Genomic DNA, 27,522 nt, shown 5'->3' with positions numbered 1-27,522 from the left:
GTCTCAAGGTGGCATGGAATTGACTCTAGATTCTTGAGGTCTCAGCCAGTGGGACACAAGTTCTGGCAAGCTCCGCCTTGCTGGAAGAAATAAACAAATAAATGAATTGGGGAATAGTCATTTATTAAATACCTATTGTGCCCAGGAGCTGCGCTAGGTGCTGAGAAGACAAATCCAAAAATGAGACAGTTCCTACCTTCAAGGAGCTTATGTTCAAATTGGGGCTATAGAACGTGGAGGAGTTTTTGTCTGAGGAATCACCGGGATTGAAGGAAGCCATAGGACAGCTAGTTGTCAGACCCTTTTCCATTAGCCCTGATTCCATTGGCTGTGATTATTCTTCTCAGAATGGATACAGAAAAGTGCTATGTTAATAAGGAAAATAACAAAACGCCTGGTATGCTGAAGGATGGCTGGATAGGGTGGGTTTTTTGTTTGTTTAGTTTTTGGCTTGGGATTTTTTTCCAGCGTGAGAAACCAATACAGTGGGATTTTTTTTTGGTTTGTTTTTTAATAATTGTAGCTCCTCATTGAATATAGCTCATTGGAGAGGTTGGAGGAGTGATATGATTGAAAACAGGTGGCTTATCCATCAGAGGTGTGGGGAAGTGGAGGAGAAGGAAGGATTGTCAAGAGGATCTGGATTGTGGTTCTTGATATAGTCAGATGGGTTGGTCTGGTGGCACATGGTTCCAGGGAACCTCTCTTTGTATTAGGTGGGTGGGTGGGGTTCATGGACCTGGATCAGGTCTCATGCCTGGCATTAAGGGAAGCCTGTATTATTTTGAGGGTTGGAACTTTTGTTTAACCTCGTCATGACTCAGATAGTGTTAGGGTAATGATTTTCGGTCTGGCCATTTCTAAGCTAGGTGATGTAGTAGATAGGGCTCCAGGGCTGGAGTCAGGAAGACTCATCTTCCTGAGTTCAAATCTGGCCTCAGATACTTGCTAGCTGTATGATCCTGAGCAAATCATTTAACCCCATTTGCCTCAGTTTCTTCCTCTGTAAAATGAGCTGGAAAGGGAAAAGGCAAAGCACTGTAGTATCTTTGCCAAGAAAACCCCAAATGGGGTCTCAAAGAGTTGGGCATCACTGAAAACTGACTTAACAACAACAAAAAGGGAAGGACACCCATGGGGCCAAGTGAATTGTGGGGAGGGGTCTCTGGGACCACTCTCTAAGGATTTTTTTTCTTTTTCTTAAGGCAGACATGAAGTACGATCTAGGGCTAGTTACATATAGTGAGTTTTTACTTACCCACAAATCAGCATAAATCAGACCCAGGAAGAGTGCTCCTCCAGGTTGGGTGTGACACACATGTATCGATGTTTCTTCTTTGAAGACTCTGGTCAGGAGGTCAATATTTCTGGCAGGGAGAAGAGTGGAAAGGTCCAAGGCAGATGGTGAAGTGCCCATGCTGGATACAACCTGGTTTCTTGGTAGATAGTTTGCTGGAGAGGATTGGAGTTTGATTCCAGCAGAAGCTTGGGTACTTTCCAAGGACCAGAATAGCTCAGAACAGGGAAGCTCAGCACCAATAGGCTGGTCATTTGGTGATGGACTTTTTTGGCCATGGTAACCTATGAAACAAGGAAAAATGCATAATTGCACCAAGTCCTGTGTGGCCTGATGGTGACAAAATGATGGAAAAGTAAGCAGAGGATGTTAAGAATCACACATTTTAAAGACCATTTGTAAATTGATGGAAGAAAAAAAATAACTGAAAATTTGTCTACTTGGAGCTTTCCCAATATTTGAATGGTTTAAGGCAGAAATATGAGGCAGATCATTTGCTCTGTCATATTTTCTTTAGTTACATTTCTGAAAAGTTATGGATATCTTTTTTTCTGTTTGTTTTGGAGAATTCTTGGTCTGAGGAAACACAATTATGTTAGAAGTAATGGAAAGGGAGGTACAGAAAAACAGGCATTTTGTAATCCATAATATGTTTCTTTGAAAGTACTATTGCTGGGGCAGCTAGATGGCGCAGTGGATAGAGCACCGGCCCTGGAGTCAGGAGTACCTGAGTTCAAATCCGGCCTCAGACACTTAACACTTACTGACTATGTGACCCTGGGCAAGTCACTTAACCCCAATTGCCTCACCAAAAAAAAAAAAAAAAAAAAGAAAGTACTATTGCTATCCATCTTCTTGACATAGAAGTGATTCTAGGTTGTTTTTGTTGAGTCATCTTCAGTCATGTCTGATTCTCCGTGACCCCGTTTGAGGTTTTCATGGCAGAGATACTGCAGTGGTTGGCCATTTCCTTCTCCAGCTCATTTTACAGATGAAGAAACTGAGTCTAACAGGGTTAAGTTACTTGCCCACTATCTCAGAAGTTTCTGAGGCTGGGGGGTGGTGGAGCCAAGATGGCAGGGGAAAGACATTAAATACACAGAGCTCCTGACACAATTACCCCCCAAACAACAATGAAACAACCCCTGGAGCAGCAAAACCCATAAAAAGACAGGCTGAGATTATTCTCCAGCCAAAGACAGAGAGGGCTGTGCTGGGCTGCAAGAAGAGTCCAACCCCACAATCATGCCCACATAGACCCCAGGCATGCTATGCCAGAGAAACTTATCCCTGAGCCTTCAAATCAGCTGAAGCACCAGCATCTTCTGGAACTAAGCTTATGGTCAGGTGAGAAGGCTGAATAGGTGGCCAGGGGTGGTGGTGGTGGTGGTGGTGGTGGTGGTGGTGATGGTGGAAAATACAGGTGTGTCTATGGGACCTAAGGAGGAATTCAGCTATCCCACCCCAGCTGGGAACCAGGAAGAAATCTTGAGTGGCAGGAGGCCCAGGTGGGGGACTGGTGCAGGCTCGTAGAAACTAAGAACCACCACAGCACACAAAGTTCTGCTCGATGGTTAATTAGCAAGTTGGTAACCTCAGGGACCGTACATCCAAAGCTTTCAAGAAAAATATGAATTTGTCTCAGACCATGGAAGTGCTCAAAAAGGACTTTGAAGAGAAAGTAGGAGAGATAGAAGGTTGAGAGAGGTGGAGAAAAGAATGGAAAGAGAAATGAGAGCAGTGTAGGAGAGTCATGAGAAAAAAGTCAACAGCTTGAAAAGCCAAATGGAAAAGGAGATACAAAAGCTCTCAGAAGAAAATAATTGCTTAAGAATTAGGATTGAACAAATGGAAGCTAGTGACTTTATGAGAAACAAAGACACAGTAAAGCAAATCCAAATGAATAAAAAAATAGAGGGCAATATGAAATATCTCCTTGGAAAAAGAGCCGACCTAGAAAATAGATATGGAGAGAGAATTTGAAAATCATTGGACTACCTGAAAACCGTGACCAAAATAAAAGCTTAGACATCATCTTCCAAGAAATTGTCAGGGAAAATTGCCCGGATATTCTAGAAACAGAAGGTAAAATCAAAATTGAAAGAATCCACCAATCACCTCCTGACAGAGATCTCAAAAGGAAAACCTCCAGGAATATTATAGCCAAATTCCAGAGCTCCCAGGTCAAGTAGAAAATATTGCAAGAAGCTAGAAAAAAGGAGTAAAAATACCGTGGAGCTACAGTAAGGACAACACAAGATCTAGCAGCATCTACATTAAAGGACCAGAGGGCATGGAATATAATATTCCAGAGGGCATAGGAACTGGGACTACAGCCAAGAATCACTTACCCAGAAAACTGTGTATAACCTTTCAGAGGAAAAAATAGCACTTCAATGAAAAAGAGGACTTTTAGGCATTTGTGATGAAAAGACCTGAACTGAATAGAACAGCAATAGTGTAAAATGATCTACTGGGAAGGACGTGGTTATTTTCAGCAATGCATTGATCCAATATAACTCTGAAGGACTTACGAAAATTGAAATTCATCTACAGAGAAAGAACTGATGGTATCTGAAAACAGATTGAAGCATAATTTTTTTTTCTTTTTTCTTTTTCTTTTTTGGTGAGACAATTGGGGTTAAGTGACTTGCCCAGGGTCACACAGCTAGTAAATGTAAAGGGTCTGAGGCCGGATTTGAACTCAGGTCCTCCTGGCTTCAGGGCCGGTGCTCTATCCACTGCGCCACCTAGCTGCCCCCAGTTTTTTGATAGTTCCTAAATCTGAAGTCGGGTTTTGTTTTTATCTGTTTTCTCTTATAACCTGGCTAATGTGGAGATGTTTTCCATGGCTACTCATGTATAACTTATATTGAATTGCTTGAGTTCTTGGGGGTGGGGGGTGGGAAGAGAGAGAGGAAGAGAAGTTGGAACACAAAGTTTTAAAAAATTAATGTCAAAATTTGTTTTTACATGTAATTTGGAAAATAAAATTCTAAACAAATAAAAAAAGACATATAAACTATGACCCCATCACCATTAGGGGTCTTTGGCTTAAGAGAAATGACCAAATGACTATCTTTTTTTTACTAATAATTTAATAAAATGATTATATCACCCAGGAAAAAAAGAAGTGTCTGAGACTGGGTTTGAACTCAGAAAGATGAATTTTCCTGAGTCCAGTCCCAGAACTCTATCTACTGTGCCACCTAGTTGCCCTTTCTTGGACACTAGATTCTAGGTACTGAAATAATAGAACTGAGGAGCACAAGTTCTGGTTATTTTGATAATATTAGAAGGACTTCAGGAATGGTCCTGGCAACAGCCTATGTCCACCATAGGGGACATCGTTATAGACCATGATGGTTGATAGGTTTATAATCAATAGGCTTCCACATGAGTTATGCAATTCATGAAACAAAGTGGACTGGGAAATTGCCAAGCAGACACTTTTTATAGACAGAGACTATCACAGTCTCTTGAGATTTCCAGACACCTACCATCATTTCAGTCAAGAGAGGCAATCTGTCTGGCCCTTGAGAGGAACTGTTACTTCATGTCTAGTATTTTTTAAAAATTAATTTAGGGGGCAGCTAGATGGTGTAGTGGATAGAGCACCGGCCCTGGAGTCAGGAGTACCTGAGTTCAAATCCAGCCTCAGACACTTAACACTTACTAGCTGTGTGATCCTGGGCAAGTCACTTAACCCCAATTGCCTCACTAAAAAAAAAAAAATTAATTTAAATTTTTTTTCAGTGAGCAAAAATCCCTTCTCTTCCCCGCAGTGAAAATGCAACCCCCCCCCAAACAAATCAAAATCCTTCTTACAAATGTGGGTAGTCCAGTCAAACAAATTTCTGACCACATAAAAAAGAAAAAATAATCTCATGTCTAATCTCCAAATCAACAAAAATTTATTGATCATATATTGCTTAAGCAAGGCACTGTTTTAGGTGTTGAGACCACAAAGACAAAAATACGACTCCTGGCCTTCTTGGGGAGAATACAAGGCAATTTTTTTTTTTTTTTTTGTGGGGCAGTGGGGGTTAAGTGACTTGCCCACGGTCACAGCTAGTAAGTGTCAAGTGTCTGAGGCTGGATTTGAACTCAGGTACTCCTGAATCCAGGACCAGTGCTTTATCCACTGCGCCATCTAGCTGCCCCCCAGAATACAAGGCAATTTGAGGAGTATTGGGGAGGGGCTTAGGATAAGCTTCATGGAGTTTGACTCATTCCACGGGTATTTACGATATGTGCTACATGCTGGGCATCCAAGTATAAAGAATGAAAAGCCCCTACTCACAAGAAGCTGATCTTCTAATGGGAGAGAGAACAAGAACACATCAAACTATATGCAGCAGAAATAGAAAGTTAAGAAATACAAATATATTCAAAGTTATTAGACGCAAGGCAAGAGCTAGGAGGAAGGGATGGGCATTGATGGCTGGGAGAATCTGGAGGGAGAGCATTTCAGGCATGGGGACTGGTCTGCCTTAATTCCAGAAGGTAAGAGAGGAATATACACTTTGTTAATTATTTTTTATTCATTCATTCATTTATTCGTTTATTTATTTATTAAATGACTTGCCCAGGGTCACACAGCTAGTTAAGTGTAAAGTGTCTGAGGCTGGATTTGAATTCAGGTCCTCCTGAATCCAAGGCCAGTGATTTATCCACTGCACCACCTAGCTGCCCCCAGGATAAACACTTTGGGGAATATGTGGCTAGCCCATTTTGGCTGGGGCCAGGAGTCGAGCTATGGGAGTGATTCAAAAGGAGGTTGCAATGGTAGGTTGGAGCCATGTTAGAAAGGCCTGAAAAGTCAGGCTTGTATGTGTGTGTTTTATCTACAGAAAAAAAGGACCCACTGAAGGTTACTCAGTCAGTCCATAATGATAACATGACATCTTAAAGTTCATATAGTGCTTTAATATGTTATTTCATTTGGTCATCACTTTGGTAAAAGTGATATTATTTGACCAATTTTACAGTTAAGGAAACTGGGACAGCCAGAGGTACAGTGACTTGTTCAGGGTCACACAGCTACTACTAGGTGTCTGAGGCTGGATTTGAACTTGGGTCTCCTTGGTTCCAGGTCCAGTGCTCTATCCACTGTGTCTGCTAGCTTCACTTGTCCTTGAAGACCCCTCTCACTCAGAAACTCTATCTCCTGAAGCCGTTATTTCACATTTGGACCCCTCTAAGTGTTAGGAAATACCGCCCTCCCATCAAAGCAGAATCTTCCCAGGCAACTTCTGTCCATTGTTCCTAGCTCTGCCTTCTGGGGCTGAGTAGAACAGTCCTTGAGTGTCAGATGCCCCAAATCAAGAAAATAAATGGATAGCAACTGATTCCCTTCCTTCAAAACAAAAGAATACAAAACCAACAACCCAAAATTCCCCCCTCACATCAGTTAGTTTCAGTAATAAACACTTTTATCTGAGTGCTTTAACCTCTTTCCAAGTCTCAATCACATCTGTTGAAACGAGGATGAAATACCTAAGCCACCTCCTTTTCTGAGTTGTTGACACAGGAAGATAACAGTTTGAGCACACCCTGAATTTGTGGAGTGTCCTTAGCGCGTCGGAGGTTCCGTTTGGATCTTCCTTCCTCTTGTCTCACCCTCTGTGATGCACGTGCCTCAGTGTACCTGTCTGCACATGCACACACTCTCACTTAGACCACGACACTGATGAATTTTATCCATTTTCCAGGGCTCCTTGTCAGTCAACAAAGCAAAGCTGCTTTGAGTTATATGCAGCAGCTGTCTGATTGTAACTCCTGCTGGCTCCATTTCCAAAGATGATAATCTGGCTGCCCCAGGTTCATTTTAGAGAGTTGGGGGAGGATTTCATTCCTGACAATCACTTAGGTGGTTTGGTGGGTCAAAAGGCAAGAAACTCAATGAAGACAATTATGTGGTATAGGGAAGTGGCTAGATCACGTCTCAAATATATGATTTGCCTTCTTCCCTTTTAGTTGGCATTTAACATGTGGGTGATACCCTTAAAAGGAGAGAATTTATGCAGTCAATAGCTATCCATCTTTTTTTTTTTCCTTTTTAAAGATCTGATCTGTGATTCGTTTGTTTTAGTTGTTTTTCAGTCTTGTCCAACTCTTCTTGACTTTATTTGAGGTTTTCTTGACAAAGCTACTGGAGTGTTTTGCCATTTCCTTTGCTAGTTCATTTTACAGATGAGGAAAATGAGGCAAAGAGGGTGTGGTGACTTGCCCAGGTTCACTTAGCTAGTAAATGTCTGAGGCCAGATTTGAACTCAAGAAGAGGAGTATTCCTGACTTCAGGCCTGGCGCTCTATCAACTGCACCATCTAACTGCCCCTGTGATTCATTATTTTGCTCAAAGTTGTTCCTTCTCCTTTTGGCAACTTGTTTGTAACTTAGAGAGTGACAACTCAGAGAGAGAGAGAGAGAGAGAGAGAGAGCGGGAGTAGAGTGAGAGTGAGAGAGAACGTGTGCTCAGAGGCACTGAGGTTTGACAACTTTTTTGTGGTCGGACACCTATTATATGTCAAGGCAGGACCTCGAATCCAGGTTGAAGGTGAGTCCTCTATTACACCACTGCCTGTAATTTAAAATAAAGATGAAGAATTAAACAATTAGTCCCTAAATTTTATGTAGATACCACACAGTAAATTATAATAACATTTAAAGGAAAACTGAATCTCCAGAAATAGTGTATATATCTCCAGTTGAAAAACATGAAAATTTCATTACACTTAAATAAAATCTGGAACGTAATTGCTTGTTGAAAACATTTTGATGGTTGGGGTGTGGAGCTTACCCACCACTAATTCCTCCAAGGTTCAGTGCAGTGGGCTCCGTGTTGTTCCTTGAACAACACACACCATCTCCTGACTCCAGGCATTTTCCCTAGCTATCCCCCCTGCCTAAAATTCTCCCTCTCCTCATCTATGTCTCAAGGTTTCCCTGGCTTCTTCCTAGTCCCAGCTAAAATCCTACCTTCAATGGGAAGCCTTTTCTGATACCACTTAATTCTAGTTCCTTCCCTCTGTTAATTATTTCCACTTTATCCTGTGTAGATCTTGCTCATATATCGTTTGGTGGTTATTTCCCCATTAGATTGTGAGTGTCTTCAAGGCAGGGACTGTCTTTTCTGTTATTTTTTGTTATCATTTTTTTTTGTGAGGCAATTGGGGTTAAGTGACTTGCCCAGGGTCACATAGCTAATAAGTGTCAAGTGTCTGAGGCCAGTTTTGAATTCAGGTCCTCCTGAATCCAAGGCCGGTGCTCTATCCACTGTGCCACCTAGCTGTCCCTGCTGTCATTTTTTTAGTTGCATTTTACTCTTTGTGTCTTTTATTTTTTTATGTCCCTTGCATATAATAGGCACTTAAATGTGCTCATTGCCAGACTGTGTTTGTGGATTCCTTTTCACCATTAGGCTCAGTTTTATTTTTTGCTTGGAACATAGTTGAGTTCCCTAAGTTCAGCTCCTCTTCTTTTGGAGAAAATGTGATTGCTAACCAAAGTTATGGAGAGAAAGAAGTCCCAGAAGTTTTTAAAGAGTGTACCTTTCTCATTTGCAGGCTGAGAAGCCCTGAGAGCTAAAATTATACATTTAATCAATATTTAAAGTACAGTTACTACACTGTTCAGTTGAAATAATATGTAGCGACAGTTAATACACCGACTTTGAAAATGATGCTTTATTTCCCCCAAAAATCCTTCCTGAGGGAAAGATTCATAAATTATTTACTACATAGAACTAATTAAGTGTTACAGTGAGCACTTAGCCTGGGAAGGCAAATTGAAAGGTTTTTAGCTGGTTTCAAAATAACTGACATGAATATAATGCTTGAAAGTTGTGAAGGCATTTTACATGGATGATGTCATTTGACAATTACAAAAAAGGCCATTCCCATTTTGTAGATGAGGGAGCTGAGACCAATGTGTTCTCTTTTCAGTGACCCGCCATGGTCACACATCTAGTCATAGGTGGAATTTGAACCAGGTTTCTTTTGATTCCTAAATGTAGCGGTCTATACTCTACCTCACTCAGCAGTTTTTTTTGGGGGGGGGGAGCGGGAAGGTGTTGGCAGATGGGAACATGTAGCGCTTAAGTAGAATTTGTTTATTTTTCTTAAAGAGAAATTTGATATAGATCACATTCTCATTATTTATCATGTTTTTTTCTATTCAGTCCCTCAATTTGTGCTTCATTTGAAGACTTTCTTAGCAAGATGAATTTACTAAAATGTTTTGGTTTTGGAGATAGGATGAAGTGGCAGAACTGTACTAATGACATGTAAAATATAACTTTTCCCTCAAGCTTTGCCTGTTGAGGCAATTCAGTCTCTGTGTCTATTATGAAGCACTATTATGAAGCTAGAAAAAGACCTGTAAAATTTCCATACTGTCTTAGAAATTATTTGGCAGTTCATTCAGCAGAAAAGTGACTCGATTTCTTTAACGTTAACATCAGACAATTAACCTGTAAGGTGACAGTAAGTTGAAGAATGCTTTAGCCATAGTCAGTGACCAGAAAATTTTTCTTCAAATGGTATTTATTTGAACAATGAAATATGATTGTAAATACAATCAAAATGGGAATTTGACATTTAATAAGAGATGTACAACAGATAGATACCCTTTGAAAGGAGCACAGGTATTTGAAATTATGTCAGTAAAATGAGAACGAGTAGAATATATGGAATATTATTCAAGTATCTGTTGTCAGTCAGAACACAAATAGTTACCCTCTTCCCACCTGGAGGCTCCAGTTCTGGGTTTGGTTGGAATGGATTTGTATCCTTGGTAAATCTGATCCCCAAAGTGAAGGGTTCCATCTGTTCACATACTCTCTAGCTCTTTACGTCTACAATCCAGAGTAGAAAGAACTATAGGGAAAATCCCTTAAACAAAGCTTAAGTATGGTTCCTGTCTAGGATTGCTCATAAAAAGATGAGCAAACGGGCAGCTAGGTGATGCAGTGGATAAAGCACTGGCCCTGGAGTCAGGATGACCTGAGTTCAAATTCAGCTTTACATACTTGACACTTACTAGCTATGTGACCTTGAGCAAGTCACTTAACCCTCATTGCCCCACCAGGAAAAAAAATCCCCACAAAATTTTGGGGCAGCTAGGTGGCGCAGTGGATAGAGCACTGGCCCTGGAGTCAGGAGGACCTGAGTTCAAATCCGGCTTCAGACACTTGACACTTACTAGCTGTGTGACCCTGGGCAAGTCACTTAACCCCAATTGCCTCATCAAAAAAAAAAAAAAAAGGTGAGCAAAGTCTGTTCTAGAAAAGTTATTTAATGTATAAAGTAGCAGATGTCAGGTATAGGACAGCTATTTATTTTCTCTATCACAGAAGGAATACTGTAAACACAAAACACCCTTAAGTGCACTTTGACAAATACTAAAAACATGACATACCCATTAATCCTACTATCATTTCTTTGGATATAAGAAAGAATCCCAGGGGATCGTGCTCTTGTTGAGTAAGCATTTTACTTTCACCTCAGATTTGTACTATCTGAGAGACTCACTCATGGTGTGTATCTTTTGACCATCCAGGCAGACATGGCTCATCAGATATCAATATAAATATTCCTGCAGAGCTGTAGTAAGTGCCTCTTTGAAAAAAAATGAACATTTTTATTTATAGTTTTGAGTTACAAATTTTAATCCCTCTTTACTTCCCTCCCCTTCCCCTTGCCTAAGGTGCTAAGCAATCAGATGTGTCTTATACATGTGCAATTATGTAAAATATGACCATTTTAGTCATTTTGTACTGGAAAACTTGAATAAAAGGAAGAAAACTGAAAAAGTGAAAAATAGCATGCTTCAGTCTGTGTTCAATCAATATCACTTCTTTCTTTGGAGGTAGATAGTCTGCTTCATCATTAGTTCTTTGGGATTGTCTTAGATCATTGCATTGCTGAGAATGGTTAAGTCATTCACAGTTCTTCATCAAACAATATTGCTGTCTCTGTGTACAACGTTCCCTTGGTTCTGCTCACTTCACTATACATCTGTTCATACAAGTCTTTCCAGGCCTTTCTGAAATCATCCTGCTTGTCATTTCTTAAAGCACAATAATATTCCATCACCATCATATACCACAACTTGTTTAGCCATTTCCCAATGGATAAGCATTCCTTTAATTTCCAATTCTTAGCCACCACAAAAAGAGCTGCATATATGTGTGTGTGTGTATTTTATTTATCAATTTATCTATCTATCTATTTATTTATTTTTGGTGAGGCAGTTGGGGTTAAATATGTCAAGTGTCTGAGGTCAGATTTGAACTCACTCGGGTCCTCCTGATTCCAGGTTCGATGCTCTCTCCACTGCGCCACCTATCTGCCCCAATATTTTTGTACAAATAGATCTTTTTCTCTTTTGGGGGATGTCTTTGGAATATAACCTAGTGGTGGTATTGCTGGGTCAAAGGGTATTCACATTTCTGTAGCCCTTTGGGCATAGTTCCAAACTGCTGTCCAAAATGGTTGGATCTTTTCACAACTCCACTGAGTGAATTAGTGTCCCAACTTTCCCACATCCCCTCTAATATCCAATATTTTCCTTTTTTGTTATATTTGCCACTCTGATAGGTATGAGGTGACTCCTCAGAGTTGTTTTAGTTTGCATTTCTCTTATTAATAGTGATCTGGTATTAAATTAAAAAATTTTTGTACAAACAGAAGCAATGCATCCAAAATTGGAAGGGAGGCAGAAAGCTGGGAAACAATTTTTGAGGCCAGTGCTTCTGATAAGGGCCTCATCTCTAAAATATATAGGGAATTAAATCAAATTTATAAGAATCCAAGTCATTCCCCAATTGAGAAATGGTCAAAGGATATGAACAGGCAGTTTTCTAATGAAGAAACCAAAGCTATCTATTCCCATATGAAAAAATGCTCTAAATCTCTAATGATTAGAGAGATGCAAATTAAAACAACTCTGAGGTACCACCTGACACCTATCAGATTGTCTAAAATGACAAAAAAGGAAGATAATAAATGTTGGAGAGGCTGTGGGAAAATTGGAACACTAATGCATTGTTGGTGGAGCTGATCCAACCATTCTTGGTTGGAATTTGGAATTATGCCCAAAGGGCAATAAAGCTGTGCATACACTTTGACCCAGCAATCCCACTTTTAGGTCTTTTGCCCAAAGAAATCATGGAAGGGGGAAAGGGACCCACATGTAAAAAAATATTTATAGCTGCTCTTTACGTGGTAGCAAGGAATTGGAAGTTGAGGGGGTGCCCATCAATTGGGGAATGGCTGGACAAGTTGTGGTATATGAATACAATGGAATACTATTGTGCTGTAAGAAATGATGAGCAGGAAGAGTTCAGAGAAACCTGGAGGGTCTTACGTGAGCTGATGATGAGTGAGATGAGCAGAACCAGAAGAACATTGTACACAGTATCATCAACATTGAGTGTTGACCTACTGTGATGGACTATATTCTTCTCACCAATGCAATGGTACAAAAGAGTTCCAGGGAACTCATGATAGAAGAGGATCTCCAAATCCAAGAAAAAAAAGAAAGAAAGAACTGTGGAGTATAGATGCTGATTGAACCATATTATTTCTTTTGTTTTGGGTGCTGTTGTTTTTTTTTTTTTCTATTTTGAGGTTTTGCATCACTGCTCTGATTCTTTCTCTTGTAACAGGATTAATGCAGAAATAGGATTAATGTTATTATGTGTATATATATATGTGTGTGTATATATCTATATCTATATCTATATGTATATGTATAGAGATATATAGATATAACCTATATCAGATTACCTGCTGTCTAGGGGAGGGGGGAGGGAGGGGAGGGAGGGAGAAAAATCTGAAATTGTAAAGCATGTATAAACAAAAGTTGAGAACTATCTTTACATGTAACGGAAAAAATAAAATACCTCATACATTTAAAAAAAATAGTAAATGAAAAAGAAAGAAAGAAAAAAAATAGTGATCTGGAACATTTTTTCATATGATTATAGATAGCTTTGATTTCGTTGTCTAAAAACTGCCTCTTCATATTCTTTGACCATTTATCAATGGGGGATGTAGTAAGCACCTCTTGTTACCACCTCTCACTGACTCTCGACCTTGTGAGCTCATGTTGCCAGGGCTGTCAACATCCATCTTAGGGTTGGTGTTGGGTTATCTTTGCTGAGAAGATGGACACACAAAGAAGAGGCAGCGGGGACTTGAGGTTACATCTGAAGCTCACCTGCGTAATTACATTGTCGATGCCATGTGTATGTTGCTGTTGGGGAGAGAACTAAGTGACATGCTGAAAGGAGAGGAAGAAATGGAGAGCAGAAGTTTCTCCTTTTCACCCTACTAAGTGGGTAGTTCTTTCTGCTCATTTACTAATTGTCTTCAACCCAACTTGCAGTGACAGGGTCCATGGGTAGCAATAAAAGGATTACTTCATTATTCCAAAGGACAAGTCCTTAAACACATAATGAGAACACATCTCTTCCTTTGGGTGCTGAGAATTTATGCTTAGTTCATGAGAAGCTGGCTTGTTATAGTAGGTCAGGACGACTCCCTTGGTTACCCCCATTATACTCTAAAGAATTCATATGTACAGTGTGGATCATTCAAAGGCATCATTTCTCTTCTCCCAAACCCACTGCCCCAAATAGACTAGATTGTATAGATTAACCAGAATGTTGTTTAGGTGAATTATTATGTACTTGTGAAATATGAGAAAAAGATGAACATACTTTTGTACACGTGTTATTTTGATATTATGCTAAAATTGATCTTTGTTTTTTAATTTAAATTTTTTTAAATTAACTGAACAAAGATCAACATTTGATGATATAAAGAATAGAAAAATGATTTTATATAAAGTGTGAACTTCTATTATATAGTTTTTCAAAGTGTATTTCCCCGCATTGCTGTGTCTCGTCTTTTCTTTTGTGTGCCTATTCTCTCTTTTTAAAATTCTGAATTTAACAAATGCCAAGTAAAATGGTCACTTCTATGTACCAGAGAGAATGGTACATGAAATCATAAATCTCTATTACATTCATAGTCGAGCAAGACATCTTATATATAGACTTCTTCTTCTTTTCTGTATATAGACTTTTATTGAAACTCACTGCAAAGATTTTTCCTAGTTACCTGTTTCCCTTCTTGTTTCAGCTGCTTTGGTTTATTCGAACACTTTTTCTGTAATAAAAATTGTCCTTTCAGTCTTCTGTGATTTCCTTATCCCTACATTGTCTACATTTGAAAATTTATGTCTTATTCTGAAATTTGTGTCCATCACCTTTCTGTCAAGAGGTGAGTAGCATGCTCCATCCTGTGAAATTATAGGTGTCCTGTGGAATTATAGTTGGGTTTTGCATTGAAGTCTTTGCCATATTGTTGTTTTATATAAATTATTTTCCTGGTTTTCCTCACTTAACTCCATGTAAGTTCACAAAGTCTTGCCTGGTTTCTCTGAAACCATCCTTTTTTCCCATCATGGTGCAATAATATTCCATTACATTTACATACCATAATTTGTTCAGTCGTGTGAATGAACCCCCTTAATTTACAGTTTTTTGATACTACAAAAAGAATTATAAATATTTTTGTAGTTACAAGTCTTCTTTTTTCATTCTTTGACCTTATTTATAAGATCTTTCTTTGATCTCTTTCTAAGATCTCTTTCTTTGATCTCTGTCTAAGATCTCTTACTTTGATCTCATTGTAAGATCTTATTTGGTTGTGCTATCATTAGGTTAAAGGGTATGTGAAATTTAATGACTTTGGGGGGACAGTTGCAAATTACTCTCCAGAATGGCTGGACCAATTGATAGCTCCACTAACAGTTGCATTTATGTGCCAATTTCCCCCAAATATTTCCAACAATTGTTATTTTTCTTGTCATGTTTGAAAGTCTGTTGGGTATGAGATGGAACTTCAGAATTGCTTTAATTTGTATTTCTCTAATAATTAGTGATTTGGAGCATTTTTCTTTTCTTTTACAATTAAATCTTTTTTTTAGTTGTTAAGCATTTTTTTCTCTTTCCTTTCTCATTGGGGGAAAAAGAAAAGAAAAATGAAACTCTTGATAAATACACAGTCAAACAAAACAAATTCCCATATTGGCTTTATATTTAATTCTGGATATATATTTAGTTCCTCACCTCTGTTAACGTTCTTCATCATCAGTCCTTTGGAATCATGATTGATCACTGAAATGATCAGAGCTCTTAAGACTTTCAAAATTTTTCATTTTTATAATAATCTTGTTATAGTATATATCTCCTGGGTTTGCTCACTTTTTCCTGTATCAGTTTATACAATTTTCCCCAAGGATTCTTTAAAACCATCTATTTCATTCTTTTAAATAGCATATTAGAATTATATTACTTTCACATACCATAAACTGTTCCATCATTTCATTCTTCAGTTCATGGGCACCCCCTTAGTTTCCAGTTCTTTGACACTACAAAAAGAGCTGCTATAAATATATTTGGGTCATTTTTATTTTCCTTTGATTTCTTTGGAGTGTCATTAGGTTACTGGTCTATGTGGGTCAGCTGGTATGCCCAGGTTAGCTACTTTTGGGGATGCTTTCCAGAATGGCTAGACCATTTAATTCATAATTCACAGTGCATCAATGAGTCTATCTTCTCATAGGCCTCGAACATTTGTAATTTCCTTTTTTTGGGTCAACTTTGCCAATCTGATAAGAATAAGGCAGAACTCCAATCTTGTTTCAATTTGCATTTCTCTCGTTGTTAGTGATTTGAAGCATTTTCCTTTAGCCATTTATCAATTGGGAAATGGCTCTTGTTCATACATCTTATATATAGACTACTTCTTTTTTTTTCTGTATATAGACGTGTTTTTTTTTTTTTTTTTGGTGAGGCAATGAGGGTTAAGTGACTTGCCCAGGGTCACACAGCCAGTAAGTGTTAAGTGTCTGAGGCCAGATTTGAACTCAGGTCCTCCTGACTCCAGGGCCGGTGTTCTATCCACTGCGCCACCTAGCTGCCCCCCTGTATATAGACTTTTATTGAAACTCACTGCAAAGATTTTTCCTAGTTACCTGTTTCCCTTCTTGTTTCAGCTGCTTTGGTTTATTCGAACACTTTTTCTGTAATAAAAATTGTCCTTTCAGTCTTCTGTGATTTCCCTATCCCTATCCATATATCTTCTCCTATTCATATACCTGAAAGGTATTTTCTTCTTTATTTCTCTTATAGGTTTATGATATGACCTTTTATATCTAAATCATGTGTCCATTTGGAGTTTATCTTGGTAAATGGTGAGAGTTGTTGGTGTGAACATAATTTCTACCAAATTGCTTTCTATTTTTCCCCAATAGTATTTATCAAATAAGGATATCTGAGGCCTGTAGGATTATTAAAACACGCATCTACTTTGTTAATATGTTTCTTATTTGGTGAACCTAGTATGTTACACTAATCATTCTTTCTTTTTAACAATTTTTTTTTGTCTAGTACCAGATAATTTTGATGATTATTGTTTTATAATATGGTTTGAGATCTGATGCAGCTACTGTTCACCCTTCTGTCTCTCCCCAACCCCCCCCCCCCCCATTATTTCCTTTGAGACTCCGAACCTTTTTGTTCCTCTGGATGAATTTTTTATTATGAGTAAATTAATTTAGGTAGTATTGTCATTTTTACTATATTGTCTAGACCTACTCATGAACAATTAACATTTCTCCATTTATCTAAGGTCTGTCTTTATTTCTCTAAAGAGTTCTTTGTATTCAGGTAGTTCCTGTGTCTTAGTAGATAGACTCCCAAATACATTCTATGATTGTTTTGAATAGAATTCCTCTTTTTTACTCATTTTGCTGGGTTTTATTGGTAATATGTAAAAAAATCAATCATTTATCTTGTGGGGACCAATTTTTAATTGGGGAGTGTTAGCTAAGCTGCTCACTGCAATATTGGGGCAAGAAGGAGACTGGCAGCCTCCCTCAAAACAGAACAAGATTTATTTTAACAAGAATGAACTTAAAAAAAAAACAACCACAAACAGGATCAGTAGGATCAAGGGAAAGGAAATAAAATGGGGAAAGGGAAAATATACAACCTGAAAAGATACCACCACTCAGGAATCAGCTGAAAATACACAGCAGAATGCCTGCTTCCACCTAGAATGCGCAATTCTCCTCCCCCAAACCTAGAAACACCCCATACAGCCCCAGCCAATGGGATGGCCGCTCTGACAGTCACATGACTGCCCTCATTAGGCTACCAATCATTATAATTTTGTCAGGCCCATGTAGGTGGCGAGTGGTGATGGTGGGAGGTGCCAGAGCCCTGGCAAAGGCTATAACCAGTGGGTGGAGCACTGTGCGGTTTGCGGAGCCCCAGGCCAGTGCGCGCCAAGGCATAAAAACCTCAAATAACAATTAATTCTTTACAATCTACATTTATCTTCATCCTGCAGCTTTACTAAATTTATTCACTTTTCATTTAATTTTTTATTTGACTTTTTCAGGTTCTCTAAATAGTCATCAGACCTTCATCTTTAAGTGACAGTTTTGTTCTTTCTTTGCTTATGTTTATTCCCTTGATTTCTTTTTCTTGTTTTAGTGCTTCAGCTAAGATTTTCTACCATGATGTTAAATACCAATGATAATGTAAATCCTTGCTGAATTTGTTTGGACTTTAACATTTCTACATTGTGCATAATGTAGGCTTTTGATTTTATATAGATACTAATAACCATATTAAGTAAAGGCCTATTTCTGTTTCCTAGTATTTTTTTTTTTTTAGTGAGGCAATTGGGGTTAAGTGACTTGCCCAGGGTCACACAGCTAGTAAGTGTTAAGTGTCTGAGGCCAGATTTGAGCTCAGGTCCTCCTGAATCCAGGGCCGGTGCTTTATCCACTGCGCCATCTAGCTGCCCCTCTAGTGTTTTTTTTAATGATAATGGGTGTTAGATTTTGTCAAAAGCTTTTTTTGACACACATAGATATATAAAATCATTTGGTTTACATTTTTTTTTGCTATTAAATATGATCTCTAAGAATTTTAAAGTTTCTTTATATTGAGCCAATCCTTTGTATATAACTCCCCCCTCAGACCTGTATCTGGGTCTAATGATGTATCTCTTGTGTTGGGTAGAGTGTTGCCGTGGCAAACTGATCCCCATTCCTCCCCCCAGCCCTGTGCCATGGCTTCAATACTATCTGACTGTCTGCCTCAGGTGCTGCTGTTGCCTTGTCCTGGGACCTGCTGCTCCTATTTTTAAAGGATTGCTATTTGAGAGTGAGAAAGCAGAGTACAATACTTAGGAATGGGTGATGGTTTTTCTCTCCATGGAAGGTGGGAGAAGCAGAACTAATTATAAAGAGATAGTCTACCTGGCCTGAGAGGAGCAGGAGCGATCTGTACACATGTGTTGGGATGGCTAGTGGCCTTCAGTCCTTTGGACACTGAAGGACTTCCAGGCTTTCTCATATGTTCCCTCTACAGACAAAATTTCCTTCCTCTGGTACTTTCATCTTTGGTGGGATCTTTCTCGAGACCTGGAGTTTGGCTAGAACTAAATTAACAGGAAATGTTCTGTTTCAAGGTAGACTTGGTACAATGCTTAAAGGGTTAAACCTAGTAATCACCTTTTTCATCACACTGATGTAACAATAACAACATCAATAACAGCATCTCTATAATGCTTTAAAAGCACTTTACAAATATCTCATTTTTATCCTCTGCGTAATTAAATTTTTTAAATGTAGGTTCTAATCTGTCCCCCCCAGTTTTGGGGGGAAACTGACAAAAATCACTGATAAACAAGTTTAGGTTTTTAAGGGTTTATTGAAAGATAGTAAAAGAAAGAGAAAGATTGAGAACAGATTTCCTATAACCTGGCACTCCTAACTCCCCTGTAAAGTCCTCTGTCACCACCTTGATGTCTCACAGTCCAAAGAGAGCGAGCTCTCTGTGCAGCCTTCGCTTCCTTCTTCCTGTTCTCCTCCCAGAAATGGGAGGTTCTTCTTTTGTTTTTGTTTTGTTTTTAATGAGGCAATTGGGGTTGAGTGACTTGCCCAGGGTCACACAGCTTGTAAGTGTTAAGTGTCTGAGGCGGGATTTGAACTCAGGTCCTTCTGACTCCAGGGCCAGTGCTCTATCCACTGAGCCACCTAGCTGCCCCTAAATGGGAGGTTCTTCAAGCTGATTGGTTGTCTGGGCCCGAAGGTGGTCAAAGTTCAAAGTTGCTAGCTTCCGAGAACAATTACTTTCTTAAGTACTCTTAAGTACCAGCCAGATGTGCTTAGAATCTAGTTAACTAGAATTCAGCCAGTAGTCCAGTCAAGCCAGCCACCATATCCAATTCAATCAGTTTAAATTAACCTCCAGGTGGGCTCCTGAGTATCTGCTAAATCTCATCTATCACATTTCATTATCTTGACAAACCTCACAACAACTCTGGGAGATAGATACCTTTTTTTTTTTTTTTTTTTGGTGGGGCAGTGAGGGTTAAATGACTTGCCCAGGGTCACACAGCTAGGAAATATGTCAAACATCTGAGGCCGGATTTGAACTCAGGTCTTCCTGAATCCAGGGCTGGTGCTTTATCCACTGTGCCACCTAGTTGTCCCCATATATACTATTTTTTTTTTTTTTGCGGGGCAATTGGGGTTAAGTGACTTGCCCAGGGTCACACAGCTAGTTAGTGTTAAGTGTCTGAGGCCAGATTTGAACTCAGGTACTCCTGAATCCAGGCCTGGTGCTCTATCCACTGCGCCATCTAGCTGCCCCCCCCATATATACTATTAATAACCTACTTTTACGGATGAGGAAATTGGGGCACAGAGAGATTAAGTAGCTTTCCCAAGGTCACTCAGCTAGTAATTGTCTGTGGCTGGATTTGAACTGAGGACTTAGTGACTCTAAATCCAAAATTCTGATTTGCAAAGATACAACACAAGCCTGAAGAAACTGATAAATCAGAACTATATAGGGCAAAGGTTCCATGGGTGCCTTTGACAGTCTGGTAAAATCTTTGGAACCCGTCCCAGATTTTTTTTTAGACTGTGTCTTCCTATCTGACCCAGGTTGGAAGTGAAGCAGCCACATATGGGCCCTATCCCAGGGATGTGGAGAAGCTTGTGCCTCCTTAGGCAGACTGGTGGAACCTGCTCTTGGGGGCTCGTCTATTGGTGCCAGGCTCACTGTGGACACCTATCTGATCAGCTTGAATCTTTTTTTTTTTTTTTGGTGAGGCAGTTGGGGGTTAAGTGACTTGCCCAGGGTCACACAGCTAGTAATTGTTAAGTGTCTGAGGTCGGATTTGAACTCAGGTCCTTCTGAATCCAGGGCCGGTGCTCTATTCACTGCGCCACCTAGATGCCCTTGATCAGCTTGAATCTTACCGAAGCTTAGCTTTCCAAGCTCAAGTAATCTACCAGCCTCATCCTTAGTGGTAGTAGGAGTTGTAAGCAATTGCCATCACATCCAATTAACAATGTTTTTAAGGGCATAGAGTTATAGAGGAAACCAGTTATACTGAAAATTCTAAAAATATTTTAACAAATGAGTTCATAGATCTCAGGTTAAGAGCCTCTGATGCAGGCATACATGCCACACACAGAGAGAAGCAAGGAGAAAGTGTGTCGTATGTACAAAACCAATTTTCAGGACAATATATTTCCTTCACTTGAGTTTTTTTTAGTGATTCATGGACACTGTTGTTTTGATAATGCAAAAAATTGGTGCCTGTGCATATCATTGATCATATTCCAATTCTGTGACATTTGAAAGGAATAAGAATAATTTTGTTTTTTAGAATCACTCCTATCTCTTTCTTACTTAAAAGTCACACACCTCCTACCTAGTTTCTTTTGTAGAGATGGGAAGTGCATGGTGTACTATGTTGCCCATATTTTTAGACTCTTATCGATGTATCGATCAGTTTTGCTGACTTTTTTCTCTTCTGTAAGACCCAACTTTCCCGAGATGGATTACTGATTTAATTGACTTTAATCACTGCCAAACAAATAATATAAGTGCTTGTGATTTATTATTATTATTTTTTGCCTTTTAATTTAGTCAGCCCCTCCTGTGGCTCCTGCTGCACCCATACTCTGAATGATTGGTTTTTAATTCAGAACTTATGTTTCTTTGCAGGATGACACCGTTTGGAAGCCTGATTCATGCCAGGATTGTCGTTGCCATGGTGACATTGTTGTCTGCCGGCCTGTTGTTTGCAAAAACCCTCAGTGTGACTTTGAGAAGGTATGATATCCACCTTATATATCAAAGACTGTCTGAATCACCAGTTTCCGATTTGATCTTTCTGGGGTTTTGGGAGTCTTTTAAGGCCCTAGTCAATTTCTGACTACTTTGTGTAGGGATGTTGTGGAATGATGTTAGTGTTTATTTTTTTTTTTATGTTTTGCATTCCTGTCATTATGTGATTTAATGATTTTCAAGGTAGAACCCACAGTGGCTTTTGCAGCAATAAGCAATTGTCCTTGTCCATTGTTATTATATTAAGAACCAAAAGAGTATCTTTCCTGATGATGAGAATGAGACCATGTTAAAACTGAACAGATAGGGGCAGCTAGGTGGCTCAGTGGATAAAGCACTGGCCTTGGATTCAGGAGGACCTGAGTTCAAATCCAGCCTCAGACACTTGACACTAACTGTGTGACCTTGGGCAAGTCACTTAACCCTCATTGCTCCACAAAAATTAAAAAAAAATGAAGAGATACTTGAAATATTACCAGACTTTGGTAAACAGTTAAAGATGATTACCATCTAAAGTATTTCTATTCTTTGAAATACTATTTTGAAGCGTTAGATATCAGTCAGCTGGATTCTCAAGATTTACATGTTCACTTTTTGTTTCTGTCTTTGTAATATCTCCTCAGGATTACTCTTCACCTCTCACTTGCAGGTTTGCAGATTGAGTGGTGGTGCTGGTAGCTTTTAGGGGTGTAACTTTCTGGGTTGTTACTGGTCCATGAACCCTCACCAAAGTGCTTCTCATTAAGAGTCAGCCAATGGGGGCAGCTAGGTGGCACAGTGGATAAAGCACTGGCCTTGGATTCAGGAGGAACTGAGTTCAAATCCAGACTCAGACACTTGACACTTACTAGCTGTGTGACCCTGGGCAAGTCACTTAACCCTCATTGCCCCTCCAAAAAAAAAAAAGAGAAAAAAAAAGAGTCAGCCAATAAAAAAATTCAATCATTCTGTAGAGTGATTTGGAACTATCAAATTGTGCATACCCTTTGATCCAACAACACCATTGCTAGGTTTATATCCCAAAGACATCTCCAAAAAAGAGAAAAAGAGTGATTTGTACAAAAAATATTTATAGCAGCTCTTTTTGTGGTGGCTAAGAATTGGAAATTGAGGGAATTCCCATCCATTGGGGAGTGACTAAAAAAGCTGTGGTCTATTATGGTGATGGAATATTATTGTGCTATAAGAAATGACAGCAGAATGATCTCAGAAAGGCCTGGAAAGACTAGTATGAACTGATGTATAGTGAAGTGAGCAGAACCAAGAGAACGTTGTGCACAGTGACAGCAATATTGTTTGATGAAGAACTGTGTATGACTTAACTGTTCTTAGCAATGCAATGATCCAAGACAATCCCAAAGGACTAGTGATGAAACATACTATTTACCTGTAAAGAAAGAACTGATATTGATGGAACACAGACTGAAACATGCTATTTTTCACTTTCTTTCTTTTTTTCTTTTATTCAAGTTTTCTCGTACAAAATGACTAATGTGGTAATGTTTTACATAATCATACATTTATAACCCATATCTGATTGCTTACCGCCTCAGGGAAGGATGAGGGGAGAGACAGAAGAAGGAATAAAAATTGGAACTGAAAACTATAAATAAAAATGTTTATTACTTAAAATAATAAAAATAAAACAATACCTACACAATAAAAAAAGAGTCATACAATAGCCACGATTAGTTTGCAGCATTGAAATTTACTGTCGTGGAATAGTAGCAAGCAGTAGCTTTAAAATATTCCTCCCTTAAACCTGAGGTGCTTTCTCTTTGAGATACATACAACATCTGTAGGAAGAGTAGACTCAAACTTAAGAGTACAGTAGGAAAAAAAAAGAAAAAAAGTGTACAGTAGTCAATGACGGATGTGTAGAATACATAGATAGTAAAAGTAACTCTAAATTCCTGGTACTGGAAGTTCTTTCATTTTCTGTAGAGTCCTCAGAAAACTCAAGTGGGTACAGCGTCTCAGCTGGACAGGTCGCACAATTGGGTTCAAAGGTTCTGCTCTTCTTTAGAGTCTCCTGTCTTCTGTGTTGCCAAGTAGTCTTGGTGCTGAAATTTGCTTTCTCCATGGAATATTTGTCTTTCTGTGTCTGTGTCTGTTTGGTCTATGTGTCTCTATTCCCTCAAATGGGTCTTGAACTCCCAGAGTTTTGAATGAGGTGCATCCCTTTCGGCAAGTAAGTACTAAATATGACGGCCAGTTGGGAAGAGGGGGTACAGAGAAATTACCTCTAAAAACCATGAAGGGTTTCCTTCTACAAAATGGTTCTGCTCCTGGAACTGATAGCCTGGAACTCTTTCTGGGCCTTAGCTTTTTAAAGCCTTGTAAAGGCCTACTAAAGTAGTCCCCTTAATTCCATAAAAGAAAGATGTTCACACTTTATTGAGGAATGACCAAAAATTTATAGTTAGCCTTAACATCTTGTCACTGCATTAAAACTTAATCCTGTGATTACATCAACTAAGTTGGAAGACAAATTGCATCTCACCTTGCTCATCTCTTAAAGACTTATTCCTCTTATGCTTATTCTGCTGAGATTCCACATAATTCTCTTCAACTAGAATTGCGATGAAGTACCAGATAAGATGTATCTCTCTTAGGTGTGAGATTTTTTTTCAGGTCTCTACTGGACTAAAAATGAGGATTGACTTTCTAAAGACCTTTAGGTAGCATATCAGTTTGAGCAATACCAATATTGCTTTGATATTGTCAGGCTGAGTGGAAATATGGCAATAACTTTATCTGTTTGCAGAAATCTATTTGTTTCAATTTTATGCAAATTACTATAACCCATGTTTCCATGCTCATCTCCTAAATATCAATATTGAGGGAATAATTGATAACAACCCTTTTATTTTTAAAGTAAAGCTATGTTACACATCTGATTTTGAATATCTGAAGCTCCTTGGTTTTTTTTTTTTGTTTGTTTGTTTGTTTTTTGCAGGGCAGTGAGGGTTAAGTGACTTGCCCAGAGTCACACAGCTAGTAAATGTCAAGTGTTTGAGGCCGGATTTGAACTCAGGTCCGCCTGAATCCAGGGCCGGTGCTTTATCCACTGCACCACCTAGCTGCCCCAGCTCCTTGATTTTTGTTTTTGTTTTTTTGCAGGGCAGTGAGGGTTAAGTGATTTGCCCAGGGTCACGCAGCTAGTAAGTGTCAAGTGTCTGAGGCCGGATTTGAACTCAGGTCCGCCTGAATCCAGGGTTGGTGCTTTATCCACTGTGCCACCTAGCTGCCCCAGCTCCTTGATTTTTAAAAAATGCTTCCCTTTCCCCCAGCAATATGGTTCTTTCCTATAATGTAGTTTAAATTTTTTAATAATACCTTTAAAGAGACTCCCAGTTAATACAGCAGTATGGAATATTCGAGGCATTTGTAGCTTCAGTGTTGCACACCTATTAATGATGAGGAAAGATGCAAAATTAAATTCCAAAGTCAAGCAGATATGCTACTAAGTTTCTCTACTTCCTAAAAAAATGGCACCACTAGGCGGGACCTAAGATGGGGATTGCTATAGGGCTCAAGGTCTCTTTTGGAAGATGATGCAAAGAACTGATGATGAGGCAGTGGGAGGGAATACTGGAGATGCCCCAGGAGATTAGTCTCAATCCTGTGTCAGCTCTGGTGGGGCTATTCCAAGGGCCAGAAGCTTGGCTGCACCCTGAGATCCTCCTGGTAAGTTACTGCCCAGTGAAGCAGGCAAAGTGTGAGCACGGAGCTGGGAATGCCCCAAGACACCAGACTATAGAGATTCCATGGCCACAGAACAGCATACACTGGATAGTACCAGTTGCTTCTTGGTACCATGTGTGGGATTAGTGATAGTATGATACAATACCCCATTTCATAACTTTAACTTTTGACATTTTCTCAACATGAAAGTATCTTCAAGGGACTGGCATCTTTTGTCATCTCCCCCTCACTTCTTCATTTACATTACTTCCTGCAGGACTTTATCAGCTCTCTATGTAGTCACCTACAGACAACTGAGGTTCGTTCTGTGAAGTATAATTTATGTCTGCTGCAGGCATGTAGTTAAGTAGAAGTTTCAGACTCTCAGCTGTACTAGCATCTGCTTATAATCCACCTCCTCGGGTGTTATGTATGGCTTTTATTCCTTTTTAATTACCACAATAGCTTTACTATCATGGCGGCCTTCAGAACACTCGTTTGAATCCATATAAGTCTTCCTGGTGCACATGTGCTGGAATTCTTAGTTAGCTAGTGTTACTAACTGGCTGTTGCAAGCCTGGGTATTGGTCAGGCTATCTCGGTGGATTGTTGTTGGCCCATACTTGCAACCTCACTGCGTACACTTTGCCTTTTAATTTCTCAGTGACTATCCATATCAAAACGAAGAATATTGGAGCAGCTAGGTGACGCCCTGGAGTCAGGAGGACCTGAGTTCAAATCCGGCCTCAGACACTTAACACTTACTAGCTGTGTGACCCCGGGCAAGTCACTTATCCCCAATTGCCCTGAAAAAAAAAAAAACAACACAAAAAAATGAAGAATATCAGTGTATATATGGGGTAATGAGTCTCACTGGTGATCAGACCTCTCGGGCACGTGCTTTCTGACAAACATCATTCTCTTGGTACAAGAGTACTCCCAAGCCCTCCAAGCTGACATTTGTTTGTATGCAGGACAAAGAGTTTGTTTTGATCTTTATGGACCAACACAGGTGCATGTGTGAGGCAAATAGCCAAGTTTTTGAAAATATGTTTACTTCTCTCTCTCTCTCCTTGTCTCCAAAGACAACTTTACATTTCCTGCCCTTTCAGCTTCTGATTCCTTTTGGTTACTCATATTTGAATGCGGTCATTCAATGGCTTGGCACTGGTAGTATAATTCCTGACAAATTTTCAATAATAATCTCTAAATCCTAGAAAAGTCCTTAAATCTTAAAGAACATATGGTTAGTACTCCCACTTCCTTGAGATCCTATGGTACAATGTATTTGTCAGAGACTCTCCATAAGAGGCACTGGTCAATTGGAAGCTTTAGGTCACTATCCTTTTATTTTTTTATTTTTTGTAGGGCAATGGGGGTTAAGTGACTTGCCCAGGGTCACACAGCTAGTAAGTGTCAAGTGTCTGAGGCCGGATTTGAACTCAGGTCCTCCTGACTCCAGGGCCGGTGCTTTATCCACTGCGCCACCTAGCTGTCCCCCACTATCCTTTAAGCTTATTCAATACTTGCATGATTATTTGCTCTTGTTTTTCCAGCGTCTCTTCAGAGATAATGATGTCTTTAAGGTATGCCAACATTTACAGGTAGTTCATGTCTAATTTCTTTCTCTTCTAGGGTTACAGGATCCTACTGTTGGGTATAGAATCACTTAAAGATATACTAAAATGACTCTAGGCTTTTAGTCCTCCACTCTTTTCTTTTTTAAAAAAGAGGAGCCATTCCTTTCTTTAATAGTTTCACTGCACATCGTCTGTACATCCATGCCAAAAATGGGACGGTAACTCCCTTTGGTGTTGAATGAAACTGCCAAATTCTGAAAACACCATCTACATCAATACTTCAGAGCCACAGAATATCTCAAAATCTTTGAAGCATTTTAGATAGGTGACTCCTGGGTTTCTGTACCTTAGGTTTCACCGATATTCAAGCACAATTTCTTTGTTACTTTGCATGAAATAATCCATCTTTTTCCCTTTCTGATGCTTGCCAGCCCTTTAACTGTTCTATTGCTTTCCTGGTTCTGATCATTGTAGACTTTTCCCCAGGAGGGAGAAACTCTGGTGATAAAGTTTATATTTGATCTTCTTTTTGCTGTGTATGCTATAGCATCTTGTTCTTTACCAGATCCCAGGTGGTGATTCTCTGTGCAACTCAGGGAACCTAGCCATTGTTTAATATACTAGTGAGTAATCTCTTTGTAGTATAGTGGAACCAACTTTAGGTCTTTTCTCAGGTGTCTTACTTTTTTTCTTATATAGGTAAGCTGGCCATCTCTCTA

General features: G+C 39.3%; 1 protein-coding gene across 1 annotated transcript in view; it reads left to right on the top strand.

Moving 5' to 3' along the window:
* The window catches only part of FRAS1 (Fraser extracellular matrix complex subunit 1), a 515,723-nt gene that overhangs the window by 120,614 nt on the left and 367,587 nt on the right, over positions 1–27,522 (top strand). The window contains 1 exon segment of the mRNA XM_043971175.1: positions 21,414–21,521. Coding sequence (XP_043827110.1) covers positions 21,414–21,521 — 108 coding nt within the window.

The sequence above is a fragment of the Dromiciops gliroides genome, chromosome 6, assembly GCF_019393635.1.
Source record: "Dromiciops gliroides isolate mDroGli1 chromosome 6, mDroGli1.pri, whole genome shotgun sequence".
Taxonomy (NCBI): domain Eukaryota; kingdom Metazoa; phylum Chordata; class Mammalia; order Microbiotheria; family Microbiotheriidae; genus Dromiciops; species Dromiciops gliroides.
The sequence above is the reverse complement of the archived record's forward strand: the minus strand, read 5'-3'. Positions and strand labels throughout refer to the sequence as shown.